At 38.0% G+C, this 17,796-nt stretch overlaps 1 protein-coding gene across 2 annotated transcripts in view; it reads left to right on the top strand.

The window, feature by feature from the left end:
• LOC127154116 (ribonuclease inhibitor) overlaps nt 1-17,796 on the top strand; it is a 324,540-nt gene that overhangs the window by 4,589 nt on the left and 302,155 nt on the right. The window contains exons 5-6 of one of the 2 annotated variants that reach the window (XR_007825441.1): nt 2,076-2,122; nt 2,299-2,966. Coding sequence is in view for 1 of the 2 variants with exons in the window: in XM_051095527.1 (XP_050951484.1) it covers nt 2,076-2,122; nt 2,299-2,834 (583 nt within the window). In the remaining variant the exon portion in view is untranslated. Of the gene's footprint in view, nt 1-2,075; nt 2,123-2,298; nt 3,582-17,796 lie in introns of those variants that run through there. The other variant, XM_051095527.1, reaches the window with a different exon arrangement.

Here is a 17,796-nt window from a genome sequence, read left to right as displayed (position 1 = left end):
TTATTAAATTAGATTTTTTTTTAAAGTAACGCAATAGTTACTTTGCCTGGTAATTAGTTACTTTTATAATGATGTAACAGTTACTAACTCAGTTGCTATTTGTGAGAAGTAACTAGTAACTATAACTAATTACTTTTTTAAAGGTACGTGCCCAACACTGCTCCCCACGAAAGACATTGAAGTACAGTGCATGTAGAATTATTGGGCAAGTTGATATTCTAGTCATATTTTTTTCCAAGCACATTTTACCAGTTCCAAACCACATCAATCTTAACAACTACTATTGATTTTGTATGTAATAATTTATAAGTAATACCCAATTGTCCATGAAAGCTGGAAGTGAAAAACGTCTTATATTCAGGTGTGCATAATTATTAGGCATGTTTTCTTTTAAAGATAAAATTAGACAAAAAAGAGATTTACGTTAAATAAAGGTCAAAAATGATTAAATGCCCATGAGAAACATGCAGTACTAATGCAATAATAGAATTTGCAAAGTTAAGGCATGACCACTGCCATAAATTACATTGCTAATGTCATATAATAGCATAGTTTAGCGGGGCACATTGTAACGCAGTCTTACAACTTTCACCATCTGCGCAAATGGACTTAAAACCACTAGTGTCTTCTGCTGGTTAGTGAAGCATTACAAAACTAAACTGATAAATAACAGAGTGGAGAATATAATAATAGCAGAATTGTCTCATTTTAAATGAATACTAAAAACTGAGATATAAAAAATTATGATTTAAGCCATGGTAAAACAAATATTCAGCTATATCTTCAAAAGGCTTTTGAATTTTGGCGCACTGTTTTCTCTCTGTATAATGTTGCTATGGCAGCTAGTAAATACCTCAAATTTGGTTATGCTAGTATGTGTGGAAATATTTAAACCACGTGTGTTACAACTAACCCCGCTTTAGTTGTGCCCTGCGCTCCCCTGTCCCTGAGGAGAACAAATCCCTGAAGCAAGGGATTTCTTAAGAGCCTTTAACAAACTTTTTAACTGTCACTCTTACCTTAGTGTTTATACTAAGCGTTTCACAGTTTTTGACAACAAACAGCAATGAGTGCTCCGTACTGCTGACTGGCTACAAGTTTGTTTTGGTACTCGGCCCGACACAGTTTTCTAAAGTGTTTTTTTTTTTTAAATAATAAAAATACCCCTCCTTTAACGTTCTGATCACCCCGGTGTGATCGTATGTTTCAGGGACCAGCCCAGTATGCGTTTAAGGGTTTAATAAGGGAGGCATACAAAATGTGCAGAGCTGTGGGTCTCCAGGACCAGGATTAAAAACCAGTGATGTAGACACATACTAACTATATGCCAAATCATTCATAAAATACAGCGTTTTACAAAATTCTAAATGGTTGATGGTTGTGTCTGTCCAAAATGACAGACATGGGACAAACTGTTCAGAATTTATAAGCAAAAAAAAAAAAAAAAAAAATCATATCTCTTGACCAGTAGATGTTGCTGTGCCAAAATTGTGCAAGAGCTGTCAGGTCAGTCATGTTCTTATATGATTAATTTGGAAAAGTGTTTTTTTTTTTTTTTTTTTTTACCTAAAATTTTACCGGAATGTTGAAAAAGATCTTCTCAGAAAAAGATATAATATGGTGCCATCGACTCATTGTTAGCCAAGAGTCAGAGGGGAAAAAACTTAAGTTCAAAAGTTATTAGCATAGACAAATTTGGACAGTTGGTGCTGGGTTTAGTTAGAGACTCAAAATTTTCTGTAGTTAATGTTGAGACTGTCCTCTATTTGTGTGCCAAATGTTATAGCTTTCCTGAAAGCAGTTCTGTTGGCTGCCATAGTCTAAAGAGTGAAAGAAGAAGAAAATCTAATATAGCATACAATAGGTGCTTAGCTTCTAACAAAGTACAAAAATTGTCTAGTAAAGGATGGACAGCAAAATATATGTGTGTGTGTATATATATATATATATATATATATATATATATATAATATAAATGATTATTTGTTGTACTGTATTTTTCAATTTTTTATCTCTTCATTTTTGGCAAGTCAGATAAATAGAACATGGCACATCATGTTTTTTTTCTTTGACAGTCTGGATCACGGCGGAGAGAACATGATTAAAGCAGGACTACAAAAATGTAGGTCTACACACACATACATTAACAGATCAGAATAAGGTCTCCAGAATAAAATGTTTGACTGTTTATATGCATGTGGTCAAAAATATTTTTGTGGAACCCAAAAGTCGATCCAAAGCCAATTTGATTCTTCAGTATATTTTTTGTTCTTATTTCTTCTCTTTTCTTGTGTGCAGATTTCTGTGATCTCACACTGGATCCAAACACGGCACACAATCGTCTTTCTATTTCAGAGGGAAACAAAAAGTTGTTATATAATTCAAAACCGATGTCATATCCTGATCATCCAGAGAGATTTGACTGCCGTCAGCAGGTTCTGTGTAAAGAGCGTCTGTCTGGACGCTGTTACTGGGAGGCTGAATGGAGTGGGGAGGGTGACATGGCAGTGTCATATAAACCAACCACCAGGAAAGATTCTGGCTTGTTTGGAAGCAATAAAAAATCCTGGGTTCTAGGCTGCTTTGGGCACAAATTGATTGTACGGCATGATAAAGTGCAAAGACACTGTCCTCCCCCAGCACTTCCTTTAAACAGAGTAGCAGTGTATCTGGACGAGGCGGCCGGGATCTTGTCCTTCTTCACCATCTCTGACACAAACACACTCAGACATTTACACACATTCAAAACCACATTCACTGAACCCCTCTATGCTGGATTTGTGCTTTATAACCATTCAGTGTCTCTGTGTGATGTTAAACAACAGGATGAATAATTACAAGATATACAGTAGCGCCAAAAACTGTTTAGTCTTATGAGACAATTACAAATGTCAAAACAAGTGCACTTCATTTTATAGAATTTTTGTAGAAATATATATTTCAATCAAAACATTTCACAGAAAGAGGTTTGTTAGGTTTCTAGATATTAAAAAGTGAATATGTATTGTTTAAAATGAAGAAAAAAAATGTGTAATATTGAAGATAGTTTTGTAATACAAAGGTTCAGGTTCAGTGTCTTTCACACAGAATCCACATAAATTGTTTTCTCAACTAAATCTTTCATGTAAGAAGTGATTGGATGAATAAATGTCATTCAACATTTTAACGTTGATTTGAGGATCTTAAAATGCAAACTGTGTTTTGCTTCAAGAGAGCAACTATACATTTGTGTTGTTTTACTTTCTTTTTTTATATTTTTCATTTATTCTTCGTGTATTCATTTATAATCATTTAATCATTTTATTATTCCATTCAATCATATAATCATTTATAATAATCATTTATATACTCATTTCATTGATTCATTTATTGATTAGTCATTTATATGATGTTATATTATTGTTTTTTTTATATATATTTTTTCCATTGTTGTTTACTCTATGACTGTGTGGTTTCAAGGGCTGTTTGTCTTTACAAATAAGAGATATGAGGGAATGTTTATGGAAACTGAAGGTTTATGGGATGTTGTTGTGAATCAGTTTGGTATTTCACTGCTTGTTGGATTTACAGTATGTTCTTCAGACAAAAATTCTGAGCATTGAGATGTAGCTAAGACTATTCAATAAACTCTTCTTCTTTTTAACATCATCACTTCGTCTTCTGCTATTTATTTTCACTGGCTTTTTCCTCAGTCAACTTCTCGACTGACAGAAGACTGTATAGTGTTTTGCTCGTTTTGGGTATCAGACAAGACCTCCTGTTAACAGGGTTTGGGTATTAGACTTTGCTGACGAGTTGTTCTGTTACCAGACAAAACATATTTTCTGACAGGATCTGGTGTCTGGGGCTGGATCTTAATTGTGTAGGCATGAGGACTCGATCTAACAGAAGGATTGGATAGGATACATGCCACTTCCTTATTTTTTCTTCTTCACTGAATTCTTGAAGAATTTTTTTTTTCAGTTGACTAGTAATGCTTAGTTAACGATGCTTGGCTTACCTATAGTTTAGTAGAGCCTCACAGGTTCAATTCCCAGGGAAAGCAATAACTGATCATATAAATATATTCCTTGCTTAGGATAAAAGCACCTTTCAAAAGCATGAATGTAAATATTGATAATGTTTTTAATAAACTTGTTTGTGAACTGTGTGGTTTAAACTTACTCCTTCTAATACAAAGTGGCCTATTTTCTGATCCAGTGTTAGAGCACACAACAAACTGTAGTAGGGGTACTGGGATGCTTTTATCAATTTATTGAACTCTGATTGGCCTGATGTGTGATCACTTATCTGATATATTATGTGATTGATGGAGACATCATCTGACTTTAATAGTCAATTCTAAGTTTGAAATGTATCTTTCTTTGTATCCAAATGTGTATTTTGCACTTGCAGTCTTTTAGCCCTTAGTAATGTGCAAATACAGAAAGTGAAAGTAACTTCATCATGGGGAGAGATGGGGTGTGTTACAGGCATGTAATATGAGATGAGTGAAATATGTGCAGGGAGTCATAACATCAATCTCAGCAGAGGAAACACAGGCAGACAGCACTGGAAGCAGCTTTGAAAATTCAATGTATTCCTGCTTGATTTAATTCTGACCTGGCTCTTTTTCATTAAAGAGATAGTTCACCCAAAAATGAAAATTCTGTCATTAATTATTCACCCTCATGTTGCTCCAAACCCATAAGACCTTTGTTCATCTTCGTTCATCTTTAGAAAGAACCGTTAAGACCTTCGTTCATCTTCAGAATATCTTCAGAAGATATTTTTGATGAAATCTGAGAGCTTTCTGACCCTCCATTAACAGCAAGGTTTCTACCACGTTCAAGGCCCAGAAACCTAGTAAGGAAATCGATTAAAAAAAAAAAAAAAGTTCATGTGATATCAGTGGTTCAACTGTAATTTTATGAAGCTACAAGAATACTCTTGTGGCGGATGTGACTTGGGGGAAGAATGTATTATTTTTGTTTTCTTTGCGCACAAAATGTATTCTCGTAGCTTCATCAATGTTCTTACTACCTTTCTGGGCTTTGAACATGGTAGTTGCATTACTGTCTATACAGGGTCAGAAAGCTCTCGGAATCAAAAATGTCTTAATTTGTTTTCTGAAGATGAATGAAGGTCTTACAGGTTTGTAACAACATTAGGGTGAGTAATCAATGACATAATTTTCATTTTTGGGTGAACTATCACTTTAATGTTCCTCATGCTGTAAATGCTCAATCAAAGCCTCCTCACCTCTGATGTCAGATCACCACACATCTGTCTCTCTACTTCACTGCTGGGTGAGTCAACCTTGGTGGCCTTGTTGGCTGATCCAGGATCAGCAGTATTGATTCTTTCTTGTGGACTGAGAAAATTAATGTCTACTTGATCCCACATGAGTTCTTCAAAGAAGAAGAGCAAGCAGGACATTTTTGCGTCACTGAGCACATGACCTCTCTGTCAGTCACTGCCATCTGGTATAGACTGCCTTTTGTGTGGAGATATTGTGCAAACTGTCTGCAAAATAATAGTGCTAATGTGTATATATGTATGTATAGATGTATGTGTGTATTTACAGATTTAGCTGGGTCATCTATCAGCAGACTTGTCCTTCAAAGAAGCTTGTGTTTAGACCAAAGACATGCACGTGCACTGTATATGACTCACAGGACGCGTTTATTATTGATATGCATGTAGCTTCATGTGCAGTGCACTGTTTTTGCTCACGGCTGAATATTAAACTCATACACTGTGAATGCCACACTAGAGCCCTGTAGGAAGTGATATGTCACATTTGAAAGCTGTCAGTCTATGATTGCAGTGACACAGGGCAAGCAAATCAGAATCTCAAATGCATATTTGTGACCCTGGACCACAAAACGTAATAAGTAGCACGGGTATATTTGTAGCAACAGTCAACAAATACATTGTATGGGTCAAAATTTTTGATTTTTCTTTTATGCCAAAAATCATGAGGATATTAAGTAAAGATCATGTTCCATAAATATATTTTATAAATTTCCTATTGTAAATACTGTAAACGGCATTTTTCATTAGTAATATGCATCGCTAAGAACCTAATTTGGACAACTTTAAAGGTGAATGTCATAGACTGTCCTAACAAACCATTCATCAATAAAAAGCTTATTTATTCATCTTTCAGGCAATGTATAAACCTCAATTTCAAAAAACTGACCCTTATGACTAGTTTTGTGGTGCAGGGTCACATATAACCAAATAGATATGGATATCGCACATTCAGACTGACAGTAATATGCTGGGCTGTAGGTGAACACCAAGTGTATTGAAAAAAACTAGAGCTGTATGGAGGTGTAATTCAGTGATTGGTACACCGACCATGAACCTAATTTAATAGAGCTGGGGCGCCATCTAGTGGTGGGGACATCCCAGCAAACACAGAATGTTCCCCTAAGGTTCCCGTTTGGTTATTTTTTGGGAACCAAATGAGAACGTTCTAGGAACGTTCCCTGTAGGTTCTTTTTTAATAACCTAAAGGGAACGTTCCCAGAACATTCCCTGCAGGTCATTTTTAGGTTTTATTTTTTACAACCTACAGGGAATGTTCCCGGAACGTTTATAGAAATTAATATTTTCATTTAGTGAAGATGCTATAAATTGATCAAAAGTGATGATAAAGATTTATAATGTTACAAATAATTACTATTTCAGATAAATGCTGATCTTCTGAACTTTCTATTTGTCAAAGAAACCTGAAAAAGCTGTATTGTGCTTCAGCTGTTGTTTTCAACATAATAATAATAATAAATAATAATAATAATAATAATAATAATAATAATATGTTTGAGCACCAAATCAGAACATTAGAATGATTTCTGAAGGATCATGTGACAGGAGTAATGATAATAAAAATTTAGCTTTGACATCACATGAATAAATTACATTTTAAAATATATTAAAATATAAAACAGTTATTTGAAATGGCAAAAATAATTACAAATTTTATGTAGGTTTTATGTTATTTAAATGCAGGCTTAGTGAGCAGAAGAGACTTTTAGAAAACATTAAAAATCTTACTATTCGTACTGTGTAATACTGTATTCACAACCACAAATGCTTACAGAAAAAAATACAAATCTTGCTTTCTGTGAATTTTGCCAATTACTTTCAATCTTGTACAGAAATGTACATATGAACTCATGAAAGTAGAGCTTTAGGTTTTGAATAACTGTGTGTATATGACATATCCAAAAATATAATATTAAGACAAAGGTGTTTGCAACGTATGACAAATATTTGCTTTTGAGAAGTGTTTGTGATATTTTGAATGAAGTGCTTCATTTTGCAAGAGAATGCAAAAAGGCATTTTGCATTTTGTGTGTGCAATTCTTGGATTTGTGTGTAAAGTTTTGAAAAAATGGAGGCAACGTTTTGAAAATGTGTGTAAGCAGTTGAAAAAAACTGCAATATATGCACTATACAGTTCATTCATTAGACCTTACATCAGAAAATCTAGAACACAGTGTCGAGTGCATGTAGTTACAAAAAAAGAATGTTTACTGTATATAGTAATTATTTAGCAATAAAAAAATATACATAAACATACACACACTCAAAAAACATACACACACTCAAACGAAATCACACCTATGTTTGGTGAATATACCAAAAAAAAAAAAAAAAAAAAAAAAGTGTTAAAATTGTGCTTAACTTTTGCTTTATTGTGTTTAGGGTTTTGCTTCACAAGTTCATCACAGAGCAAACGGTGTCTTAGAGAATGAGAATGTGTTTAGATTTTTGAAAAAAAGACTGCATGAGATCTGCAAACAGTGTCTAAACTGCCTAAACTTGTTTAAGGTTTTGCAGAAAGAGTGATTTATTTGACAAACTGTTGTAGGCTATTTAGAATTTGGTTTAGAGAATGAGGTTTAGTGTTTTAGCAAATGTAAAAAACTGTAATAGAGCTGTCATCTAGTGGTGGGGACGTATTATGACAGTCTTGCATCTCATAAATGGACATTAGGATCCGCTTTATCTTGCAACGAAGCCATTTCCGTGCAGGCCAATCCAGCTGTGATATTTCATTTTAATATTTTAATTTGAATTCAGTGTATATAATATGGTAAAATGGATGTTAAAAGGGATTTAAAGGTAAGTAGGCTGATGTTTTAATGATCCATCTTATTTTGTTAAAATTATTCCCATTTTACAGATTCATCAATCGTATGTGAACTTTCGACGTATCTGTTCTCCAGTAGTCTATCTTTGTAAAGTTTTTGATTGTGTTTGCTTCATATGCGAAGCCAGCTTGAATAATTGAAGTCACATAAACATGAAGTGGTTGTACTTTTATCTCTTTATTGTTTTATGATGTTTATTTAGTCATCCCTACTTGCATGGCTCACTTTCGGTTTCGCTTCCTACTGTTGGTCGTTACCAGTGATGGGAATAACGGCGTTATAAATAAACGGCGTTACTAACGGCGTTATTTTTTCAGTAACGAGTAATCAAACGAATTACTGTTTCCTACGTTACAACGCCGTTACCATTACTGCCAATAAAATACGGCGTTACTAACATTCATTATAATATTATTATAATTTTATTTTTCAGTTCATCTGAATGGGTGCGCAGCGTACCTGTATTTGACGAGCTGTAGTGTGAACTCTAGTGTGAAGGCACACTTTATATTTTATAATTGTTTTTTCCAAGGCATTGTTAGATGCTAGTGTTTTCTGTCATAACTATGCAAACATATGATTTCAAACCCAGTATCATAGCTATTAAACTATCTAAAAGCATCGGCATCTGCGCCAATAGCCTCGTGGTTAGCGTGCCGACATATAGTGTAACCCGAACCCGAGTTCGAATCCCGTCTTGAGACCCTTTGTCGATCCCACTCCCCTCTTTCCTGTCATCTCTCTACTGTCCTATCACAATAAAAAGCACCAAAAAAATAAATAAAAGAAAATTGTGGTGGCTGTGCTTTTAATTAAATTATTACATGGCTCTGTGGAATGCTTGATTCTGATTGGTCAGTCATGACATTCCAAGGTATGTTATTCCCTGATAAAAACTGGTAAAAGCTAATAACTCAGACTCATTTGGGGCAACTTAAGTCAGTGCTATATGCTTGATAGTTTTTCTTGGTGGAAGCTTTGCGTTTGGTTAGCTAATAAAATATTAAAGCTTAATTCAATATTATGTGGACAATTTCTTAATTCTGTCATCCTGGTATCGGGGACTTGCTCTTGTTTCATATAAACGCAGCTGCTGCCATTTTTGTTGTACACTGTAATGGATTCTAACTAGTACTACTACTTAATTATTTATGTGGTGAAGAAAAGTGGTATGATTGCACTGTATCCCTATAAAATGTCTACTTTGAACTTGCTGTTTGCTAGCAACTGATTTCTTTGTGGAAGCTTTGCATTCAAATATTTCAACTCAGATCAGTGTTTCATGTCTAATTATTTTGACATGAAACATTTAAATAATCTATCAAGCAGCTGTGTAATTAGAGGGATTACTAATTGTTATCGCAAGCCAGTTGTTATCGCAAAATAAAGATGTATGTTATCCTTTACTTATTATAATCTTAATTCAAGTGATAAAATATTTAGGAAGTCTGACAGTAATCAGTGTTAAGTGCTACTGTAAAGTTAACTCTGCCTGGTTTAAATATTAGAAATTTAGAAAAAATAATCAAAAAGTAATTACAAGTAATAAGTTACATTACTTTAATAAAGTAATTGAAAAGTTACACTACTTATTACATTTTAAATCAAGTAACTTGTAATCTGTACCTTATTACATTTCCAAAGTAACCTTCCCAACACTGGCAAACAGCAATCTCATTGGCACTCACCTATTATCATCCCTGTTTTGATTACAGCAAATCAGTTAGAGCAGACAACGTGATTAATATTCATGAACCCAGCAGCTCATTAAACCTTAGTGTGTTTAATATTGTTATTAATAGTAGAATTCGTGGTAGTTACAAGACGTTCATAGAAACACTAAATTACAAACAATATCACCACCAGTCCTAAGTTCAGTCAACATGACAAACATGCATTCATACAAGGTTATTCTAATTACTAATGTTCTAATGGCTAAAGTTGAATGCTAATTATAATTCTAATATTATATCAGATATTTAATACTAGTCTGGTGAGTAAACTAAAAATGTAACTAATTTCATTAAAATTTCATTAATTCAACATATTTAATATTGGGGTCATCCAAGTTATTTAATATATTTACTTTTTTTTTTTTTTTTTTTTTTTTTAAAGCAACACAATAGTTACTTTCCCTGGTACTTAGTTACTTTTATAATGATGTAACTCTGTTACTAAATCAGTTACTATTCGTGAGAAGTAACTAGTAACTGTAACTAATTACTTTTCAAAGTAACATTCTCAACACTGCCCACAACAACATTAAAATAGTGTAGATTAATGTACAATGTTTTATATTTATTTTATAGTTATATTAAATTAGATTTTTTTTTAAGTAACACAATAGTTACTTTGCCTGGTAATTAGTTACTTTTATAATGATGTAACTCAATTACTAACTCAGTTACTATTTGTGAGAAGTAACTAGTAACTATAACTAATTACTTTTTTAAAGGTACATACCCAACACTGGTGGTTACGCAACGTTTACCCAACGTTTAAAAGTTTAATATCTGGTTAGTAATATGTGGTACTAACTATAACAACGTTGTAACTTTATTATTATCATTAGAACGCTTCAATTTTCACAGCGAATAAACTATATAGCATAAAGACAGCAGGTCTGCGTTCAGCCCTGACAAAAAGATGCAAAACGTTTTTTAAACGGAAACGATGGTGCGTTGAACTGAACACTCTGTTCTGATGGCAAGATCTGCAGCCATGGCAGCTGAGAGGGTGTCAGGATTGTGTTCTGTTTTGTCTTGTTTTTCCTAGTGTTTTTTTCCCCTCCGTTTCTAGTACAATTGGTTTAGTCCTTGTTTCCCCCTTTGGTTTTGTATGTTTGGTTTAGCCATATTTGTACTTCCCCTCGTTTACTCGTTTGTAGCCACTCCCCTGTTTCTGTGTATTTAAGTTTGGTTGTTCCCCCCGGTCCTTGTTGGTGATTACATTGTCTTCCGTTCATGGTCGTCGTTGTTGCTGGTCCCCTGCTGTTTTCCCTGGGTTTATGTTTTGTTCATGTTGGATTATACTATTAAAGTGCACTATTTGGATCTCCGCTCTTCTCCTGCTCATTCCACGCACACGCACGACTACAACCATGACAGAAATCACCAACCGCTATACAAGATGTTCCGGGCTGAGGAGAAGATCAGAAGCCTTCGACAGGCGGAGAGGCCGTTGGAACGGTATGTGGAGGAATTTTTGAGCTTTTACCATCTGGTGAGCTGGAGCGATGCTATGATTAACACGTGTTTCTTAATGGGGCTAAAGGATGATTCTCTGGTCTGTTCGATCGCTTATGAGGAACGCTGCAAGCCGGTTGCAGAGTTTATCAACCATGTCCTTGCTCTTTGTAATTCCAATTTCTGTGTCGAAGTGGAAGACTCCGATCTTCCCCCCATTAACAAACACGTGGCCGCTCCAACTCACCACCAGCCAGCTTCCTCCACGTGCGGTTCCAGCGGGCTCGTTCCATCCTGTCCTCCCTCGTTCACCCCTGTTCTCCACAATTCTTCCCTCATCCTCAGCCCAGAGCCCGCGGCCAGCTCCCGGCCGCCGCCTCCCGCGGCCAGCACTCGGACGCTGCCCGCGGTCTGCACTCGGAATCCAGCCACGGTCGCGGCCAGCACTCGGACCCCGCCGCCAGCGGCCAGGATGGCCCACGTACTGGACCCACCACTAGTGTCTGTGTAGGCGGTTAACAGCCGAGTGGCAGCCGCGTCTCCTGAGTCAAGTCAAGCGGCAGAGTCAAGTCAAGCTGCGGCTGTGTCCCCTGAGTCATGTCAAGTTGCGGACGCGTCTCTTGAGTCAAGTCAAGTCAGCGCAGCTCTTCCTAGGCCCAGTCAAGTTTCCGAGTCAAGTCAAGTTTCTGATGCGTCCTCTGAGTCTGGGCAATTTACGGCTGCGTATCCAGAGTCCAGTCAAGTTGAAGCTGTTGTTCCAGAATCTAGTCAAGTTACAGCTGTAGCTTCTGAGTCAAGTCAAGCGGCTGAGTCAAGTCAAGTCACGGCTGTTGTTCCTCAGTCAAGTCGAGCTGCCGCTGCGTGTACGGAGTCCAGTCAAGTTGCAGCTGGGTTTCCTGAGTCGAGTCAAGCTGCAGCTGCATCTTCTGAAGCAAGTCAAATTGCAGCTGTAATTCCGGAGTCTAGTCAAGTTCCCAAGTCACGTCAAATGACAGCTGCATTTCCTGTGTCAAGTCTAGTGGCAGCTGCGTGTCTGGTGTCAAGTCAAGTTGCAGCTACGTTGCAAGAGTCAAGTCAGGCTGCAGCGGGGTTTTCTGAAGCAAGTACAGTCACAGCTGACTCCCATGAGTCAAGTCAAGCTATAGCGGACGTTCCAGAGTCAAGTCACATTACTGCTGTGGTTACTGAGTTAAGTCAAGTTGCAGCTGGGTTTCCTGAATCAAGTCAAGTTACGGCTGAGTCAAGTCATGTCACGGCTGAGTTAAGTCACGTCACAGCTACATCTCCTGAGTCAAGTCAAGTTCCTGGTGCGTCTCCTGAATCAAGTCAAATTTCCAAGTCCAGTCAAGTGGCAGCTGTGTTTCCTGAGCCAAGTCAAGCTTCCGAGTCACGTCAAGCCAAAGCTGTCGCTCCTGAGTCAAGCAAATTCACGGCCATCGTTCATGAATCAAGTAAAATTACAGCTATGATTAAGTCAAATCAAGTTGCAGCCGCATTCTCTGAGTCAAGTCAAGTGGCAGCCGCGTCTCCTGAATCAGGTCAAGTTACAGCTGTGTTCACGGAGTCAAGTCAAGACCCAGCGTGTCCTCCAGAGCCTGAACTGCCTCCAGCACGCCCACCAGTGCCCGAGCTGCCTCCAGCACACACACCTGAGCCCGAGCTACCTCCAGTGCGCCCTCCAGAGGCGGAGCTCTCTCCGGCGCTCCCTCCAGAGGCGGAGCTCTCTCCAACGCGCCATTCAGAGGTGGTGCTATCTCCAGCGCGCCCTCCAGAGGCAGAGCTCTCGTCTTGTTTCAAGTCCAATCTAGAAACCTCTTTCGCCAGAGAAGCCGCGCCTATGCCTCCTGAGGTGTCAGCCCAGGCTGTAGAGCCTCATAGTGAGGCGGCGTTAACGTTAAAACACTCTGCTTCTCCCCTTTTCCTCTCTACTTCCTCTATCCCTGTTCTCCCCAGGTCACAGTCCGTGACGCAGTTGCCCGCTCTGCCCTGGAAAGCTCCAGCACGCCCTCCAGAGCCAGAGCTCTGTCCAGCGCGCCCTCCAGAGTCAGCGCGCCCTCCAGAGTCGGCTCCTCCTCCAGCGCGCCCTCCTGCGCGCCCTCCAGAGTCTGCGCCTCCTCCTGCGCGCCCTCCAGAGTCTGCGCCTCCTCCTGCGCGCCCTCCAGAGTCGGCTCCTCCTCCAGCGCGCCCTCCTGCGCTCCCTCCAGAGTCGTCGCCTCCTCCAGCGCATCCTCCTGCGCGCCCTCCAGAGCCGGAGCTCTGTCCAGCTCGCCCCCCAGAGCCGGAGCTCTGTCCAGCTCGCCCCCCAGAGCCGGAGCTCTGTCCAGCTCGCCCCCCAGAGCCGGAGCCTCCTCCAGCGCGCCCACCTGAGTCTGCGCGCCCTCCTGAGTCTGCGCGCCCTCCTGAGCCGGCGCCTCATCCAGCGCGTCATCCTGCGCTCGCCAGGGCTGGTAGAACCCTAAGTTCCCCCAAGAAAGTTTTGGGGGGGGGGCTACCCCCTCGATCAGCCATGGCCGCATAGACTATACCCTTGGCCATGGCTCCCTTAACTCCCAGACCCGCCATGGCCGCCCGGACTATACCCTTGGCCATGGCTCCCTGAACTCCCAGACCCACCATGGTCCCTGGACCTGCCCAGGGCGCCCACCCTCCCACCCCTATGTATTTAGTTACGGCGCGAGTCGCGCCTTAGGGAAGGGGGGGGTAATGTCAGGATTGTGTTCTGTTTTGTCTTGTTTTTCCTAGTGTTTTTTTCCCCTCCATTTCTAGTACAATTGGTTTAGTCCTTGTTTCCCCCTTTGGTTTTGTATATTTGGTTTAGCCTTGCCCATATTTGTACTTCCCCTCGTTTACTCGTTTGTAGCCACTCCCCTGTTTCTGTGTATTTAAGTTTGGCTGTTCCCCCCGGTCCTTGTTGGTGATTACATTGTCTTCCGTTCATGGTCGTCGTTGTTGCTGGTCCCCTGCTGTTTTCCCTGGGTTTATGTTTTGTTCATGTTGGATTATACTATTAAAGTGCACTATTTGGATCTCCGCTCTTCTCCTGCTCATTCCACACACACGCATGACTACAACCGTGACAGAGGGCCATTCTTTATGTTCTTTTTGAAGAGTTTTTGGAGCCTGATGAAATCGGTATAAATACGTATTTAATACTCTAAAATATGCTCGATCCACAATACAACAGCAAAATATATATGGGTCATTGACATAATAAATATTTTCGACAGGCCAATTTTTAAAATACAAAAAAATAATAATATCTGCTATAATTGTAAAATTAAGTGATTTTAGTGTTTTTTTCATATCGATGAATTGGCCATAGTTGAAAAAAATGTCATGTGGTGCCATGATTGTTATTGAAATTAATTTCCATTTCCTTAACATGCTTTTTTTTTTTTTTTTTGGATGTTCTCCGTAATTAAAGTGTTCCGAAACAAAACTATTTGCAATTATTTTTAGGTTTTGTAAATAATGATCTTATATTTTTGTTTTCTAGTTTCAGTTGTCTTCTTAAATGTACTTAACAGACTTATTTTTCCTGTAAATTGCATAAAACTGATAAAAAGTTTTAAAAATACCATTCACTTAAGCATGCTGTAGTGATTCATATTTTAACCACAGAACTTAGATTTTTCTTTTTTCTTTTTTTTTATTCCTATTATTTTAGTAGAAACATCATAAAGACAGTATATTTTTAATATTTGTTTAATATATTTTTTTGTTTAACATATTTTTTTATGACTGAAGGTGAGTGATACCAATTCACTGATACCAATACTTATGATGTCTCTAGGACATTTTGTTTATTTTTTCACCCTAATATTTAATCATTGACTATAGCCATTCATTATCAAACACTAAATTCTGAATTAAATTAGATGAATCCTTAAAGCTACAAAAGTTATTGATTTCTTCTTTTTCTTTTGTTCTCCCTCATCATCTGTACATTTTCCACACTTGTTTGACCAGCACCTGGAAAAAAAATTTGTTAACACTGTAGCTGTTTAAATCATCATTTTGCAGTCATATTTAGGTTTTAGACATTGCATTGTATTGGCAAAGAAGTTGTAAAATGTTTGTAAGGTTTTTTTTTTTGGCTTATGCCCTTTAAATTGCCTGTGCCTGACCCTGGTTAACACCACAGGTGTAAGTAAACAAGAATAAATTGAAGCTGAAATAAATTTTATTATGAATTTCACAAGTAACATTAGTGACGACTGCATACATATTTTCATTACTAAAACATTTTTGCATTCATAAACAAAGCTTACAGTATGTTTAATTTTTTGAATAACTCACTTAAACATGGTGACCTTTTTTTTTGCATGTTTATGGATAACCTCCCAAAAAATAATTTTCGTTTACTGTGTACTAATGTTTTCAGAAAAAGCAACTGAAATCAAGGATATGGAGGAGTACACTCCTGATAAAGAGCGTCACTATGAAAGCAGAGAGGAGGGAGGTGCACCATGTCCCAGCTGCGTGTCTATAAAGACTACACATTCACTTCATCCACCCAATAACTTCACAACTGGAGCTGTGAATCATGAAGCCACGTGAGAATCTTTTTCCAGTATTGCAGACAAGAACCTGAAAGATCAGATAGGCATAAGAAACGAAAAGGCAATGCAATTTTTTTTATATTCCGTGTGATTTTCCTAAACGCTTAAATTAATATTTCTGTTAAAACTGTAGCTGTTTAAACCATCATTTTGCAGTCATATTTAGGCTTTAGGCGTTGTATTGTGTTGCCAATCTTTTTCCAGTTGTTTCTCTGTATCTCTAGGAGGAAAAGAAGAGGCCAGTTTAGTTTTTTGTTTTTATTCCAAAACACAATTGAGATGATATTGGTTACAAACATGCAATATTAGGTTAAAATATTTATTACAGAAACAATTTTTAAGTTACTGCTTTAGCTAAGACCATGCAAATGCACAGAAAGATCCCAAATGTTGCTCAAGCACTTGTCCGTTTGGCCTTTGAGTAGATAAGTGCTCTTTTTGCAGATGTGACCTCCAGATGGCACAGCTTTCATAATGAGCCACATGTTTGTCACTGTTGTCAAATTAATTCACTATTAACAGACAGTCTAGCTTAGGCAGTAGTCCTCCATCAAGCCTAAAAACAGGAAAGCTGGTGTAAAATAGCTTTGCGCAAAGTCAGAAATGCCACCAAAATGAATAAAAATGCACACAAACTGTATGAGTGTTTTTTTTAATAATATTTATAACACAGACAGTTGAATGTCTGGAAAGATTACAAATTTAGTGGATCATGCAGTGATTGCTCGAGCCACGTGAATTTTTTGCCTGTATTGGACAAAGAATACATGCATATTAGAGGAAAAAATGTGCAGTATATATTTCTGTGGCATACCAGCATGGTATATACCTAAAAGATTTCTGTTCTGTGTGACGTGATGTGTAGACAAAATGTTCTAATTGCTTTCATTTTTGAAGGTCCTGCAGCGAGAAAAATACAGTTACTGGAGACCTGCAGGATTCTGACCAAGCAGTGGATGATGCCATTAAAAAAGTCAAAGCCACTTATAAAACCAGCATGAAGAACAAGTATGGGTGCTTATTTCAGGGAATCAAACAACAAGAGAATGAAACCCTCCTAAACAGGATCTACACACAACTCTACATCATTTTCAGATGCTCAAAAAGTTTCTGATGTGACTGAGACTTCATCAGTGGGTGTGTTATTATCAAACCTCATCAGAGGTGATCTGCTTCCATCTGCTCTCATCTGGATCACCTCCAGACCAGCAGCAGCCAGTCAGATCCCTTCAGAATACATCAACCGTCTGACAAAAATTCAGGGATTCAATGACCCTCAGAAGGAGGAATATTTCAGGAAGAGAATCAGTGATGTGAATCAAGTCAGCAAAATCATCTCACACATCGGAAAATCAAAAAGCCTCCACACCATGTGTCACATCCCTGTCTTCTGCTGGGTCTCATCTACTGTGCTTCAAAATATCCTGAAAAAAAATATCAATGCAGAAATCCCTCAAACTCTGACTGAAATGTACATCCACTTCCTTCTTATTCAGATCAACACTAGGAATCAGAAATATGACGAGAGGGATCCAGATAAACCCCTGCAGTTCAACATAGAAGTGATTGTGAAACTTGCTAAATTGGCTTACAATCAGCTGATGAAGGGCAATGTGATGTTCTATGAGGAGGACCTGGTTAAGAGCGGCATAGATGTCAGTGAAGCATCAGTGTATTCTGGGATTTGCACCTAGACCTTTAAAGAGGAAACTGTAATCCATGAGAAGAAAGTCTACAGCTTCATTCATCTGAGCTTTCAGGAGTTTCTAGCAGCTCTTTATGTGTTTTACTGCCACATACACGATGACAAGGAAGTACTGAAGTCATTTTACAAATCCGAGCAAGCATCTTTGTACATGCTGCTTAAAGGAGCAGTTGATAAATCATTGCAGACTGGATGCT

Source organism: Labeo rohita, chromosome 22, assembly GCF_022985175.1.
Source record: "Labeo rohita strain BAU-BD-2019 chromosome 22, IGBB_LRoh.1.0, whole genome shotgun sequence".
NCBI lineage: Eukaryota > Metazoa > Chordata > Actinopteri > Cypriniformes > Cyprinidae > Labeo > Labeo rohita.
This window is presented reverse-complemented; position numbering and strand designations above follow the sequence as displayed.